General features: G+C 32.1%; 2 protein-coding genes across 8 annotated transcripts; one reads left to right on the forward strand and one right to left on the reverse strand.

Annotated features, from left to right (window-relative positions):
• Positions 1-721: 721 nt before the first annotated feature.
• Positions 722-1,698, reverse strand: LOC132912152 (NADH dehydrogenase [ubiquinone] 1 alpha subcomplex assembly factor 2). 2 transcript variants are annotated; one of them, XM_060969316.1, is made up of 2 exons: positions 1,593-1,698; positions 722-1,377 (listed from the first exon to the last, which is right to left on the reverse strand). In XM_060969316.1, exon 2 carries the CDS (start codon positions 1,356-1,358, stop codon positions 906-908), a length of 453 nt encoding a protein of 150 aa, XP_060825299.1. In that variant the 5' UTR covers positions 1,359-1,377; positions 1,593-1,698; the 3' UTR covers positions 722-905. The 2 variants fall into 2 exon arrangements, with proteins under 2 accessions (XP_060825299.1, XP_060825298.1); XM_060969315.1 differs by lacking the exon at positions 1,593-1,698 and adding an exon at positions 1,438-1,586.
• Positions 1,699-2,798: 1,100 nt separating this feature from the next.
• LOC132912119 (serine/threonine-protein kinase 10) lies at positions 2,799-15,035 on the forward strand. Of its 6 annotated transcripts, none has more exons than XM_060969235.1 (14): positions 2,799-3,064; positions 4,227-4,829; positions 4,913-5,077; positions 5,166-5,364; positions 5,458-5,588; positions 6,084-6,407; positions 6,622-6,664; positions 7,144-7,202; positions 7,582-7,666; positions 7,750-7,910; positions 7,979-8,496; positions 8,606-9,132; positions 9,279-11,506; positions 11,807-12,946. In XM_060969235.1, the coding sequence occupies exons 2-14, from the start codon at positions 4,671-4,673 to the stop codon at positions 12,107-12,109; spliced, it is 4,902 nt and encodes a 1,633-aa protein (XP_060825218.1). In that variant the 5' UTR covers positions 2,799-3,064; positions 4,227-4,670; the 3' UTR covers positions 12,110-12,946. The 6 variants fall into 6 exon arrangements, with proteins under 6 accessions (XP_060825218.1, XP_060825219.1, XP_060825221.1 ...); XM_060969238.1 differs by lacking the exon at positions 11,807-12,946 and adding an exon at positions 13,566-15,035 and having other exon boundaries at positions 2,801-3,064; XM_060969236.1 differs by lacking the exons at positions 6,622-6,664; positions 7,144-7,202 and having other exon boundaries at positions 2,800-3,064.
• The last annotated feature ends 526 nt before the right edge of the window (positions 15,036-15,561 follow it).

Raw genomic sequence — 15,561 nt, forward strand, 5'->3', positions numbered from 1 at the left:
AACACACTTCGGTTTTTTAATCATTTTCTGCGTGCGATGATGACGTTTCGAAACTCTTCATTGTCCTTCTTGTCACACCATTTTATTGTTAATAAAAGGCTTGAGGATGTGCAATACTCGTCGTATGTATAATACGCGGCATCTTACGCAGAGCGATTGTAATCGCTCGTAGTATCTCAGTGGCATTTTACGGAGAGCGATTGTAGTCGCCCGTAGTAGCGAAAGAGTTAAAAATAAATAACACATCTTGAACGTGAAATTACAAATTCATAATGCATTTTAATATTTTTTTACAATGTGGTATCGTTCGATTATAACTTTATTTAGTCATAATGGATAATGTAACTGTTTAATTAATTTTAATACTACTAAATTGGTGTATTTTATTATATACTGTATTTTATAAAAGCAGAAAAAGTAGCGCAATTGGGAACAATTCCAGGTAAACAATAATTGATAATAACAAAAAAAGAAAAAAGAGAACGCATTGCAAAAGTCAAAAAGAGAGATCTTTCCGTTCTGTCACACAGATCTCGACCTATTCGGTTGACTAAATGTTAAAGTTATGAATAGTTTTGTTCAGTGAAAGATTTGCAGTTGGGTCACTATTATTATTACTTCTATATAAAACGGATATTTTATTTAAATTCAGTAGCAGACTGATTTTTGTTCAGAAAGGGTTCATTGACAGAAGAATATAAGTACATATGCAAAAAAGATATAGGGTATTAATAAATTGTTTTATTCATAGACTATACACAAATCATATACACATATAAATTATATATCATACCACAAGTATATGTTATAATAAAGTTTGTACATATTTACTAGATATTCCATTAATTTTAACATTCTAAAAGCGTATATATAATTAAATTAAATCTCAGATATTTTATTTATGTCTATTTATCTTTTTTTTGCTTTTGTTTATCATATTTTATCTTATAATCTTGACCATAATTTTTATACTCTTCATAAACTGGAAATGGTGTATGTGTTTCTTCACTAGTTTGCTTTACCTTTTGTAATCCATATTTTGCTTCTATTTCCGCAGCATTTTGTTTTTTGATCATTTGTAATTGATAATTTTTTTCTATTTCTTCTCTTGTCGGTGGATCTTTTCGACGATATCTTAACCATGCCTCCCATTCTACTGGTACTTCTTGCGTGTCATCATCTTTATTTACAGGTACAAAATATCGAGGTGAGTTCTTTCTTCTTGATCTTGGGTTTTCAATTTCGTAATATTTTGTACCATAATAATCTTCACCAATTAGCTTATGTCGGGTTGGTTTAAATGATGCAATAAAATTTTTAAAAATAATTTGAAACAAACCTCTTTCTTTTCCAGACATTTTAACTTCACTTTACACACTGCAAAAATTAAAGCTGTTAAAACGTAATTTAATGAAAATGATGATATTTATATTATACATTTTTAATATCTTTATTTAAATAACTACAAGTAATGCTTTAATTTAGCTTTCATTAAGCAACAGTTAATTAGGAACGTATATAATAATTGTTTACAACATTTATATACACAAACAGTTTTTTAGTATGAAGAACTACATAGAAACAAGGAGTACCTATTTAATTAAATTAAACAATGGAAAAAGATTACGTCCATTATTGCAACGGTTTGTTGTGCATACGCACAGCGTACAGTGAAAACATGATCAAGGTGAAAATATTAAAAACTGGTATTTCTGTGAGTTATGTTGGTAATCTTGAGTCCGAAAATTTCATGGACATAGAAATTGTCCATGAAAAATTTACATACTGTATTATTTATTTCCAATTTAGTACTAATTTGTAAACGAAGTTTTTTCCTTGACAATGATAATATTTAGAATTATTGAATTTTTAAATTTTATATCATATTTTAACTTTACGCATTTATGTATTAAGCTTTTAAAGTGAAGATAACATTTTACTTAGATATTAATAAACTTACATGTTAATAAAAGAAAGATTCTTATTTCTATTTCGTACGTATCTGGTTTTCTAAAATTTTCTTTTCTTGTATTCTAACAAATTTTATGAATATAAAATAATTATCTTTTAATATGAAAGCTAACACAACTGGTAAATACTATTTATAGAAAGAATTTTATCTCTAAATACGTTGTAAATGAAGCATTATAATATAATAGTACTATGGTTCAGCATAATATTAATTTGATGACATTTTGTGCTAAAACAAGTTTGTTTCACAACATTTAATAAGATTATATATTTATAAGGCTTCCGTAACTACAATGACACATCGTAAAATCAATTCTATAACTTAATATAACGAATGCTTAATTTTCATATATGCAGAGCTATTCAGTATGTGAGGCTACTGTAAAAATTGAATTATCGTAAAAAGGAAACGAAATTTTTATGCTAGAATCATAAAATATATAATTTTTTTGATGCCCATAATCTCCTAAGTAAAGCATAGATTTTATTATTACTGTTTTATTGTAGCTGATTTGGAAACATAGTTACAAAAAATATTTGCACATCATTGTATTTATAATAGTATTTACATACTACTTAATTGCGTCTAATTATATTAAATTTTGTATCGTTTAATAATATTTTCATAGAATTACAAAAATTTAATACTATGGAAATGAAATGTAGGAAATAATGCTATATACAAATGCTTTTTATAATCACTACATATACATTGACTGTTATAAGAGATATTTTGCGAAATGGTTGCATAGTCTGTTAAAAATGCATTTAAGATGCATTCGTAAGTTAGAGAACCTCTTACAGAATACAGGCACACTTGCCGATTGATTACGTCACTTCCAGGCGTGGTACAGTAGAATGTGTGATGTGCGTGTGTTACTGAAAATGGCCGTACGTGCGGGTCCGTCTAGTTTACTGATTTCACGCACCATAGTTTTCACATTCTTTCAAATATTTGGATTTTGAACGGTGGATTTCTTGATGATACGTGCAATCAGTGTGAACAGTGAAATCTGAAGATTTTTAGTGGATCATCGGTAATATTAGTCGAGACGAAGTGTGCCTATTTCGTGGTGGATCATTAAAAGAGAAGGTGAGCAGAGGATGTGTCTACAGATTTTTTTTCAAAAATCATACTTCTCAAGAAAAAAAATCCAAGAAATTCTTTATATCATTATCATATTAATGATGTATTTGTGTCACTGCCTTGTATGACTAAGATTAAAACGTTCTTTTGCGATTTCTCAAATCTTGAATCGAGAGAAATACGTCGGCTTTACCAAGCTAACAAACAGCATAAATGATGGGAAATTTTGTCGTTGTATTCAAAATACGTAGATACATTGTTTTTTATTATAATTTTCATCTGAAATATTTAGATGATTCTGATGTAGTTTTATTTTTACAAATTTCATCTTTGATAGGTTTTTAACACGTACAAGACGGAGAAAGTGTATTTACAAAACGATGGCGGACAGATACGGTTGTAGATTACTTGTCAAAATTGTGTCAACCTCGTGACCGTCAATTTTGACATTCTCAGCACTTTTCTGATCTCGTAGTTTTTTGTTCTTATAGTAAAAAGAATTTCTTTATTTCTTTTCATTTGTAGATCAATCAAATTTGTATTTCTTATTGAATAAATAGATAAAATTGATTATATGTATATCTTAAACCTTTCATAGATAAGTAAATAGATATTAAAAAGTGTAGCTTAATACAATATATCAGTGAAGCAACTAAGTATACTAATCAGATAGTGTGAGCTTTTGAAATTAATAAGAAACTGTTGAATTTGCATTGAATGTTAGCATTTAGTAACATTACTTTTATTATATTTATCTTTTTGATATACATACATATATATATATATATATATATATATATATACACATATATATATACATTTATTTATTTATTTATATAATGGTTTTATCATAACCATTTTATTCGTACTCTTCATATTTACTCATTTTACTGAATAAGTAATATTATGTTAATGTTGTTAATATCAGTTATATTGTAATATGTATTTTTCAAAACCTATTCATTTGATTATATCTTTTTTTCCTAAAAATGTGTGATATATCCTTATACATATTATATTTATGATTTTTATATGTATAATGTCTTAGTTCATTTAAATTAAATTTAAGAAGTAATAAATATCATCTTAGTAGCATCACTTCTAAATATATTAGACAATGTTGTAAATATATTATTGTAATTTTTAATGTAATTTTTCTTTATTTCAGCTTGATATATATTAGGAGTGAAAGTATAAAATTGTTAATGATGGGTTTCATTCTTTACATTTGCATTACTATTTATTTAAACAATATATTTGCTAATTAGTGGATATTGACTATATGGTGTCAAGATGTGGGAGAGATTTGGTACAATCCCCTGGTATAAAACAGGGATATAAGCCAAATATATGTTTTAGAATGTTTTCTATTCTAGTAGAAAATATGTTAAAATAATGGAAAGTATGCAAAAGTATATATAAGGGAAAGATGATTTTATGCATCTTGTAATGATTTCATATAACAATGAATTATTTAAGAGCTACATAAGATTTATGTTTAAATGTAAGGTACATATTTGTTGCTAATGATAAACATTATTGAGTTTTATGACATAATGTAATAGAAGTATAATTTTTATACATGCAAATATATTAAATAAGAATCACAAAAATGTCATTCTTATCAAATTTAAAAAAGGCATTCCACTTCGGTGGGAATGACGCAAAGAAAAAGAAATTGTACAATAATATTAAAATGGATTGTAACCCAGAAGAATTCTGGGAAATGATAGGTGAATTAGGAGATGGGGCATTTGGGAAAGTTTATAAGGTAATACATAGTTATATAATTTCATAATCAAATGCTTCTAGTTGTAATTGTTCAATTTATTAAACAAGTATTGAATATTTCAGGCGCAGCACAGGCAAACTCATCAGCTTGCTGCTGCAAAAATGTGTGCACTGGAAGGAGAAGATGATCTTAGTGATTTTATGATCGAGATAGATATTTTATCAGAGTGTAAACACCCAAATGTTGTTGAATTACACGAAGCATATTTTATTGAGGGTAAACTATGGGTATGTTTACAGTTATATAATACTTATAAGTTTAATATTTATATTTCTCAATTAATATTTGTATAATTCTATTAATATAAATTTATAGATGTTAATAGAATATTGTGATGGTGGTGCTGTTGATTCTATAATGGTTGAATTGGCGAAAGCTTTAACAGAACCACAAATAGCCTATATATGTCAACATATGACCAAAGGTCTTGCATTTTTACACAAGTCTAAAGTTATCCATAGGGATTTAAAGGCAGGAAATGTTTTATTAACAATGGCAGGGGGAGTAAAATTAGGTAATCCTCGTACTTTTCAAATTCATATATAATTACTATTTTATATTCTATTATATTATATAAAGAGAAATTAATAACTTACCTTGTCTATAGCTGACTTTGGAGTATCTGCAAAAAATAAGCATACTTTACAGAAGCATGACACATTTATTGGAACACCATATTGGATGGCTCCAGAAGTAGTGTTATGTGAGACATTTAGAGATAATCCTTATGATTTTAAAGTGAGTAGCACATTTCTAAATTATACATTTTTTGTGCTTAAATATTGATATTACGTTTATATTTTATAATTAACCCTTTGCGGACTACCGCCGCATATATGTGATCTGCATAAGCCATCAATATGGCCGAGGAACTCATATATGCGTTTGGCAAAATCAACTATAAAGCTGAACAACTCATATGTGTCCCACGTAAACGCATCGCTATGGGTGAGAAACTCATATACGCGTTCGGTGAAAACAACTCATAGAACCAAAAGACTCATATGTGTGTTATTTTATTTATCCTGTGGAGAATCTGTGCAAGTACATATGTCTAGAATTTGACATCTATGAACGAAAAGCGTGTCTAAGTAGAAATGTGCGTTGGCAATTTTAAATGACTATCGCGGCAGCAGCTCGGCCCCACGGTACGGTTGACTTCGAACCGTTCCGTCCGTAAAGGGTTAATATTTTTCATATAAATATATAAATATGTATATATCTCATATACAGGTAGACATTTGGTCACTTGGTATTACTTTAATCGAATTTGCGCAAATGGAACCACCAAACCATGAAATGTCTCCAATGCGTGTTCTTCTTAAAATACAAAAAAGCGATCCACCAAAACTTGATCAACCCGGAAAATGGAGCAAAGATTTTAATGATTTTATTGCAAAAGCCCTTATAAAGGATCCAACGTCGCGACCTACAGCTGATGAGTTATTGAAGCATCCATTTATAAATCGTAATTTGGATTCAAAACCAATCAGAGATTTGTTATTGGAATATAAAGCTGACGTTGTTGAGGAAGAATTGGTTGATGAAGAAACAGAGGTAGTTTTTAATTTTATGTTGTTAATTGTCATTAATTTAATTTCGTTAATTAAGAAGAGATGCAAAAATGAAAATTTTCTATTCGAATAACCTTTGTGTGAAAATAACTTTAAACGCTTTATGACTTTGCGATCTTTTAATTCGTAACGATGTACAGAGCTTTATAAACGGCATTAACATGTATATACGTTGTTACACGCTTTCGTTTTGATAGAAGGCCAAAAAAGCGAAAAAGCACAGAGAACAGTATCAACGGATTGGTAAGCTGCTTTTGAACAGACCACATAGATTGAATTGTTCAAATTTATTAGTCGTTCTTAAACGATTAGAAAATGAAAAATATTTATTTGTATTCCGGAAGTTTATAATTGTAATGAAGTATTTTTGTATGCGATTATGTAAATTTTTAATAAATTCCATCTCAGTTTCATATAACACATAATTACTCTTTGTTATACTTATGCATGATGAACATGCATAATATCTTAGACAGATTCATGCATGTAATATGCGTTGTAAAAGTATGCTTCTTTTTAATTTGCCAAATTAATACGATAATTTGATTCTCACAAAAATTATAAATATGTATTTGAATTATTATTACATTTATTATTTGTTACATATGGTACCATTTGACATCATAATTTTAAAAGTTTTACTAAACTTTTCATTTTTTTTCTTTGTAACATTTAATCTAATGATATCCTAATAAATATGGTATTGTAATTTGGATAATTTGGCTGTGCATGCGGCTCTCCTGGGCCTCGCCAGCCCCATCATCCCTGCGTTTGTCAGGTCAGTAGCTTATGCAATAAGTGTTGTCTAACTTGATTTCAATGTATTTTTTGTACATATTATTACAGTTCTTCGCTATTTTTATTGTTTTTACAACTGCAGTGCATAAGCTATTTTTATATCAAATTTATTCATATTCGATCATAATGTTTGTTATAATTAATATGATGACAGTTTTTATAAAAATATATTAATTATGTATTTTTATTCTCACTGTTTTTTTTGATATTTCAATAGTACCTCCATTTTGCATACTTTATTATTCTTAGAAGTTACATTTCGTATTTTGTATCAGTTTGGATATTTTTAATTATGAATTGCATCGTGTGTATGAATCATATAATCATATATAAATAAAATAGAAACGTAAAAATTTCAGGAGCAACGTACATCTCAGCTTCCTCTGGAGCTGGATCAACTCGGAGATGACTCTGCGTCTATGCGCAGTGACGCTGATGTTCAGAGTAAATATGATTTATACTATATTAAATGCCATTTAGGTAATGATGAAAATTATTATAAATTGTGTTTATGTTTCTTTTTTCAGTTTCTGAAAAGGAAAATCTTGTTGCATCACCTGTGTCAGCGAAAAAAGAAGAAAATCATAAACGAGAAATTAACAGGGATGGTGAAAAGGAGGATAGAAACAAGAAATTACGTAAAGCAGAATCAAAAGACAACATACCTGTTACTGTTGAGAAAAAACAAGTACATTTCTTTTTAATCAATTGTTGACATTTTTATATAAATAGCAATAATATCGTAATTATTTTCAGGCACCTAAACCTCCTAGTACAAATGAAACAAACGAACGTAGGGTATCTCGAGAAAAAGGGCCTGCACCTCCTCCGCCACTTATGCGACAGAATAGTAAAATTGAAGATAAGGAAAATAACCTGAAAATGATTGATAATAAACAAAGCGATGCAGAAGTATTAAATGAATGCAAGATTATTGATAAGCAACAGAGAGACAAAAATGAGCCGTCTCAGTCTGCTCAGGAAATGGTAGGTAAGGAACAAAAAAGTGTAGATGCGCTCTCCGAGAAAACAAGCGTACTACCTAGTTTAGAAAAGAATGTACCAGATAATAACGAAAGAGAGAAGAATAAGATAGATGATGCAAACAAAGGTGATATCAGGCAAAGATCTGTAGATAATAAGACGAATTCATCACCGAGAACACAATTATCATTAGAAGAGAAAAGGAAATCAGCACCAGTTAAATTAGAATTGGCCGAAGACTGGACGAAACCAGTATTCAATAAACAATCGTCTTTAGAAGAAAAGAACAGGTACTTATTTCTAGTTGTGTTAAATTTTTATCGACATATTCGTACATGTTTCTTTGAATTTATATCTAATTTAATATTAATTATTTATATTAAGGACATTAAATTTCAGAATTGAAAAGAAAACACCAACTGATATACAAGTTAAAGGACAATCTTCACCAGAAGAAAATTATAAGAGTTTACAAGAAAAACGAAAATCTGTAGAGCAAAAGTTAAATGCAGTTTTAGAGAAACGATTTTCGATGGATACTGAAATGCGAATGAGTGTTTCTTCTATGGAGACGTTATCTCAACGAGATCTAACTGCAAGCGCATCCGAAAAAAATATCGTTAAAGCATGTTCTACTGAAGATGTTAAAACTGATTATGGAACATCTAAATCAGAATCTGTTGTCAAAAGTCATAGTGAAGGATCTTCCAGATATGTTTCGTTAGAAAACTTTTCGGATGAATTTGACGGGAAACGGGATAAAAAATGGCCAAGTAAAGAACACAATTATGAAAATATGACGAGCAACAGCGATAACGTAAACTGTGAGAAAAAAGGTTCTTCAGTGAATGTATCAGTAATTACATCAACTCCCATTAGAAATGCTTCGAGAAGAAGCAGTGGTGATAATGTAGTTGTCATTACCGGTAAAATCAAAGTTACTTTATCATTTTGCATTATACAATTAGTTTATTGTTTATAACAATAGTCATAAATATTTAGTTAATGTTATAAGATTAGAAGTGAATTATTAATACTTATAGGAATAAAGGAATACGTATTGAACTTTTAGGTAAATCCGACCAAGAAATACGTCCAAATACATCAACCGTCCGGATCACAGCAGATAGTCCAGATTTATCGAATAGTCTTGCAAGCAACGTTAGTCAAGTAACTGTAGTAACGACGCATCCTCCGGTTCTTGTCGATGCTGTGTCACTGGCAGCGAATCCTTCTTGTCGTCAACCTCCTCCAACATCGGAAGTTGTTATTGTAGCGAATGAATTAAACAAAACACAAGTGAATGAAAGTTCAACCGACGATGACGGCTTTCCTAGTTTAGATAGTTTAGAGTACATGCCCCAGGAGCAACCTATAATTCTTACAGACGTTTCTAAAAGAGTTGGCAAGAAGTTAGATGAATCCGAGGTTCTCATTGTGAGTCCAATCATAGACGAATTGCAGGACACTAGTCACGTTTCTGTCGTTACCGTCGGCGAAGATAAGGAACAAGTGAAAGATTCCTCGATACTTAATAAACACGAAGCCGTACGAACTTCTTCTTCTCACAGTGACGCAAGCTTAATTGAAATGTCGAGTACAAAAAGCGATAGCGGAGATGAAATTACTAAAATGATAGTTGCTGGGACGACTATAGAATCCATAGATATCGATGAAGTGGAAAGAAGTTCCAAGAAAATGAATGGTTTGTTGAAGAATGATAAATCTGCAATGGTTACTCCTATGGACGAAAAAACGTTAAAAACGCTTAAACAAAAAGAAGTAAATAAAGGATACAAAGAGAAAAGAGTATCTCCGGATAGCTTCGAAGGATCTAGATCTCAAAGTGAATCTGGATCGACAAGGTCGCATACGCCCAGTAAGAGCATAGATCGCTCCGATGCTGAATCCATTTCTACCACGATAAGTCAGGATAGTAGGGAATCCAGCAAGGAAAATCATCTAAGTCAAGGACAATCCGCGGAAGTGGACGAGGAAGTGGTATTGCGACGGAAGCCGGATTATAATCGTGATATACCACGACCAACAAGAACGAAAGAGGATATTCAAATGATGAATTTGAAGAAAAAGACGAGAAAGCGAACTAGAAAGTTTGAGATCGATGGTGTCGTAGTTACTACGACGACATCGAAGGTAATTTACGGTGATGATGAAAACGGTAAAGTTTATGATGATCAAATCTTTAGGAAGCAAGAGTTGAGGGAATTAAAGATGCTACAGAAAATGGAGCAGAAACAGTTTCAGGATTTATCGCAAAAGGCACAGTTTAACAAAGATCAACAAGAGAAACGTTTCGAGCAAGAGAGACAACTTTTGGAAAGAAATGCCGAAACTGATCTGGAAACACTCGCTCGGCAACAGAGGCAACAAATCGAACGAGCGGAAGCGCAACAGGAGGCTGATCTTAGGCTCGCTTCGAAAAAGATTCGTAGTGAGCAAGAAAGGGAATTGAAACAGTTCCGTGAGGGATTGAAACAGGAACTAAAGTTACTTAAACATGAAGTAGATTTAATGCCGAAAGATAAGAGGAAGAGTGCATTTAAGATACGCAAAGAAAAATTGGAGGCTGAACATGAGGAAAGGGAAAAGCACTTTTTAGATAAGCTTAACGAAAGTCATGAACTATTGTTGAGAAGATTATCTGACAGTCATCGCGAGAAAATTGCTTTAATGGAAAGGCAATTTTTGCAGCAGAAACAACAGTTGATGAGAGCTCGAGAGGCAGCGATTTGGGAGCAAGAAGAACGGCACATCCATGAGAAACAGCAGCTGTTGAAGAAACAGCTAAAGGATATTTTCTTTTTACAAAGACACCAGATGCTGATACGTCATGAAAAGGAATTGGAACAAATGAAGAGAATGAATCAACGAAAAGAGGAGGAACTGATTAAACGACAGACGGTGGAACGTAGAAATTTGCCGAAAAGAATTCGCAACGAGATGAAGGCACGTGAAATGATGTTCAGAGAATCTATGAGGATTTCTATGTCGTCAATTATCGCGCCGGATCCTGATGCTGAAAGAGAGAAATTGAAAAAATTCCAGGAGAATGAGAAAAAACGATATAGAGCCGAGCAGCAAAGATTTGAACTAAAGCATTCGCGGCAGTTGGAAGAGGTAAGAGCGCAAAGCGATGCTACAATCAAAGAACTGGAACAGTTGCAAAACGAAAAGAGAAAGATGTTGATGGAACACGAGACATTGAAATTAAAGGAATTAGAAGAGGCGTATGGTAAAGAGCTTCGTGAATGGAAAGGGCAGCTCAAGCCACGAAAACAGGTAAATTAATATTAATTTTCCTTGTTACTTTGCCTTTCATATTTCGCGAAGCTTTTATTTTCTCCTTTCCTTTCTCTTGCTCTCTTTTTCTGTCTACTTGTCTACTCTTTCATGTTTTCTTCTTTTTATCTTCTTGATAACGATTATACGTAGAGCGAAGTCATAGGTTTCCATGTCCTGTGGCTCATACGATGATCGATGACCAGCGCGAGAAGAGATATGAATCAATCGCGATTTTTAAGTAAGCTTAATAGAAACAAGCATGGTTATACTGAAATAAGCTTAATGTACTTGTTATAGAAGTTAGAAGCTGAGCTGACGGCTGAAATGGAAGCATTGGAAGCTCGTTACCGAGACTATTTGCCCTCGAGTCGTAGTGGTTTCTCTTCTCCCCTTTTATGTATAGATTATTCTCTCTTTTATTTTGAAAGTTGGAAGAAATCTCCGCGTTTGCCCCGCTCTACTCCAACGTCTCCTTCTCCATTTACCATTCCAAGGGTGTCTCTAAGAGTTAGTAGTTCGGACACCGGTTCCATTAATGGCATGCTATCACGAAGTCGATCCAAACCAGATCTAGTACCACCTCCTTCGTCTCGTAGATAGTAAATACTCCGAATATTCTGTTGTGTCTCCTTTCAAATGTTTTCGTTATTGAGAGAGAAGTTTCGAAATAATCTTCTAACTTACTGTAATCCAGTTTTTCGTTTGATGTCTCGTTTGATTTAGCATTTATTTCAGAAAACAAATTTGGATTTTCATTCAACATTTTTAGAGGTATTTTCTTAAGACCTATCTTTTTATTATTTCGAAGTTTCTCTCGTTGAATTATGCTTTGTGCATTTAAGGGTAACATGCCCGCTTTACTCACCGTTGCTTCATTTATTTCGCAATATTTATCGTTTGTTTAAATGCTGTATACATTCATTACTATATATGTATATGTACATACGTATACGTATGAATTTGTCTTCTCCCTCTCCCCTACATACATATATATGTACATTTAATATATTTTTAATATATTTTTGCGTAACCAATTCCAAGGAAAATGTATATTGTTTGGGCTTATACGGAATAACAGTTGAATGAGCAGTAATACGTCGCCAGGAAATAATTAATTTATAACATGAGTTTTGTTTGCGACTCTTAAAAAAGGTATAAAAAATCAACAAAACACGTATTCGTAAATCGATAAGAGTGTGTCATTGTTAGCTACTAGGTAAAAGTCCATGGTTCTCTAAGTATTGAAATGTTAAAGAATAAGTTACTGGCATTAATTAACTCATGGATGAAATGTCATTGTTATATTATGATGTCGTAGATTTATTGTTCATGTGCAGAACATTTGTGAAGTTTTCATCGCAGATGAACATAAAGTTCCACGGGATATTCCAGTTGACAATCATTAATGTTCACAGAATATTAACAAGCACTCATACCTATTATTAGCAAAATAGAATGGTACTTTATGCAGACTTTATGTTTAATTAGACGTTTATCGTTCGTTGTATTATCGATAATAATATATGCAAGTGTCGTGTTTCGATAGCAGCTTTTCGATGGTTATTAAGTAAAGATCATAACAGGGTGAATCGGTGATAATTGTGGGCTATATGTTGTATACTTATCGGACGTAGTAAAAATGTGCGGTAAATGCTTATACGTATCAAGGGTTTTTCATATAAGTGTTTCCAATGTGTACGTTAGATTATGTTATTCCCACTTTTATTACGTACCTCTTTCATTAAGAATCCAACAAGCAACATGTCGGGAAAGAGATTCCACGACTGGATATGAGAACGGTCTACTAGGTAATAAACAAGGTCAGTCTAAAAAACGTCTGTTGATGCGAATATAGAGTAAATAAGCCATAGATATAGTATAAGCAACTAAGAGCAATTAAACGGTTAGCTCCACGAGATCTATACAGTTCTCTTTAATATTTTGAGCGATTTAGTTTTGTTGAAACTCATTCGTAGGGAATACCGTTTATATCCATCACTATTTTACACGTTATGTATTATCTATTTATTTGAATATCTGAAATTTTCCTTTACAGAAATTGGAAGAACAGTTTGCGTTACAACTGGAGGAACAAGAGGCGATTTACGGGCCAAGCGCGATACCATTGTGCTTACCAGCAGATCTTACCGACTTGACGCATCATACAGTTGGTTCTACACGTAGTTCGCTTTCTTCGGTGAGCGAGGGTTAATGTCTAATTAATCTCTATCATCGAACCGAAATGAAATTTTCTTACCCCTTAAGAATAACAAATGAATCACAGAGCTCCAAATGTCGAGGTAATTCGAAGGTCAAGTTATGCGAGCTCTTTGCATGGCTATTCTGGCTTAAATTTTGGAACAAGGACCGGCGAGTAATTCGTTTTGGTTGTAATAAGATCTATAATATGAAACACATGATAGGCGATGCTTGGCGTGCAAAGTGTGGCTGTTCAGCGATCGGTTATACATGGAAGAACTATTTTCTTTAATTCGATGAAATACCGATGACGATGTAAAACATTGTGAACATCTGTGATTTCGGAGCATCGCTTTGCAATGATATACATACATACATATGTTGTGACCGAACTGCGAAATAACTAACAAACTTTTAACGTTTTCAAGAAAGGAGGAGAAGAAGAAGAGATTAGAAAGTCGGTTTTCTCTCTTAAGATATATTTTATATATCAAATATGAATTGTTATATATAAATGAGATGAATTTCTTACGGCGATCTTGTCGAAAATATACTGGATACATACAGACCATACAATCCGCCCGATGATCATTTCTCCTGAGAACTTTGAAGAACAAACATGTTCTCGTGATCAATGGTGTACATGATCTTACAATAAATAAATTTTTTCTACATCTTATATACGCATGCATATTGAACTAGAGTCATTGAGACAATTCGAGGACAATTTACCATCCTATCGAGAATACATATGACAGTTTCTAGTGTGTTCGTAGAATATCTAGCGATTTTATGCGTACATAATGCACACGTGGAAAAAGTATATTTTCGATTGTCGAATGTATATACATGTATATGCTTGTTGTGCTGTCGAATGTCAGGATACAGGCATTTGCGAGGATTCGATGTTGAAGCAAGTATAAATGTAGATCGTAATTGCGCGCGTGTTTTAAACGGATGCACGCAGCGTTCAGGTGCCACTTTCGAATCAAAGCGCCGTCGTATCTGAACAAACGTGTAATCGTCGCGTCTTCATTATTAGAATGTTCAACGAGTTGTATTGTTTGTAAAGAAAACGCTAAATCTCCATTGATAGATTGTTTTTTTTATCAAGATACGGATATATTTTTAGTAAATAAACGTTCAACAATACGAATCAAAGGTTCACGCCAAATATATACAATGTATGATTGCTTACTGCGCGTCTATATAGTCCGAGGACATTGTAGAGGATTTCTTTGATGCGTATTCAAAACGAGCATGTGTGGCTAACGCTCGTCCTAGATGTAAAGAAGCATATTTGTATAAAATATTTCCTTTCGTTTTCCCTTTTTATTTTCTTTATTTCCTTTAATTGTACAGTACTATTAATTTTTATATCTCTGTTTGTTCACGTTAATCTATCACGTTAATCTATCTGGTATCGTGCTTATTAGTGCGATAATCGATTAAGGAACTTTGTATATAGAGAATCAGAATGAATTGTTTGATATATTTTGATTATTCTACTTTATCGTATCGAGAATAATGTTTACGACGAATCTTTGTGAGCAATTCATTTACCCAGTTTCTTGCGAAAGACGTAAAAAATGGATCCATTTCGTCGGATGATCTTTTTCACCGTGGATGTATATCACACATGGGTAAAATGATTTTGCGATGTTATGGCTAACTCAAGTGAAATTTGATCGCGTGTTTTGCGATCAATCTTCGCTTGAGTTCTTTCTTGGTTGGAAATGACGTATGACGTGAAATAACATGAAGTACGAAAAACATAGTAGTTCATTTAATTAAAAAAGGAAAAGGAAAGAGGACGTTTGCCAAAGCATATGTACATATATGTATTCTTGAAA

The sequence above is a fragment of the Bombus pascuorum genome, chromosome 11, assembly GCF_905332965.1.
Source record: "Bombus pascuorum chromosome 11, iyBomPasc1.1, whole genome shotgun sequence".
NCBI lineage: Eukaryota > Metazoa > Arthropoda > Insecta > Hymenoptera > Apidae > Bombus > Bombus pascuorum.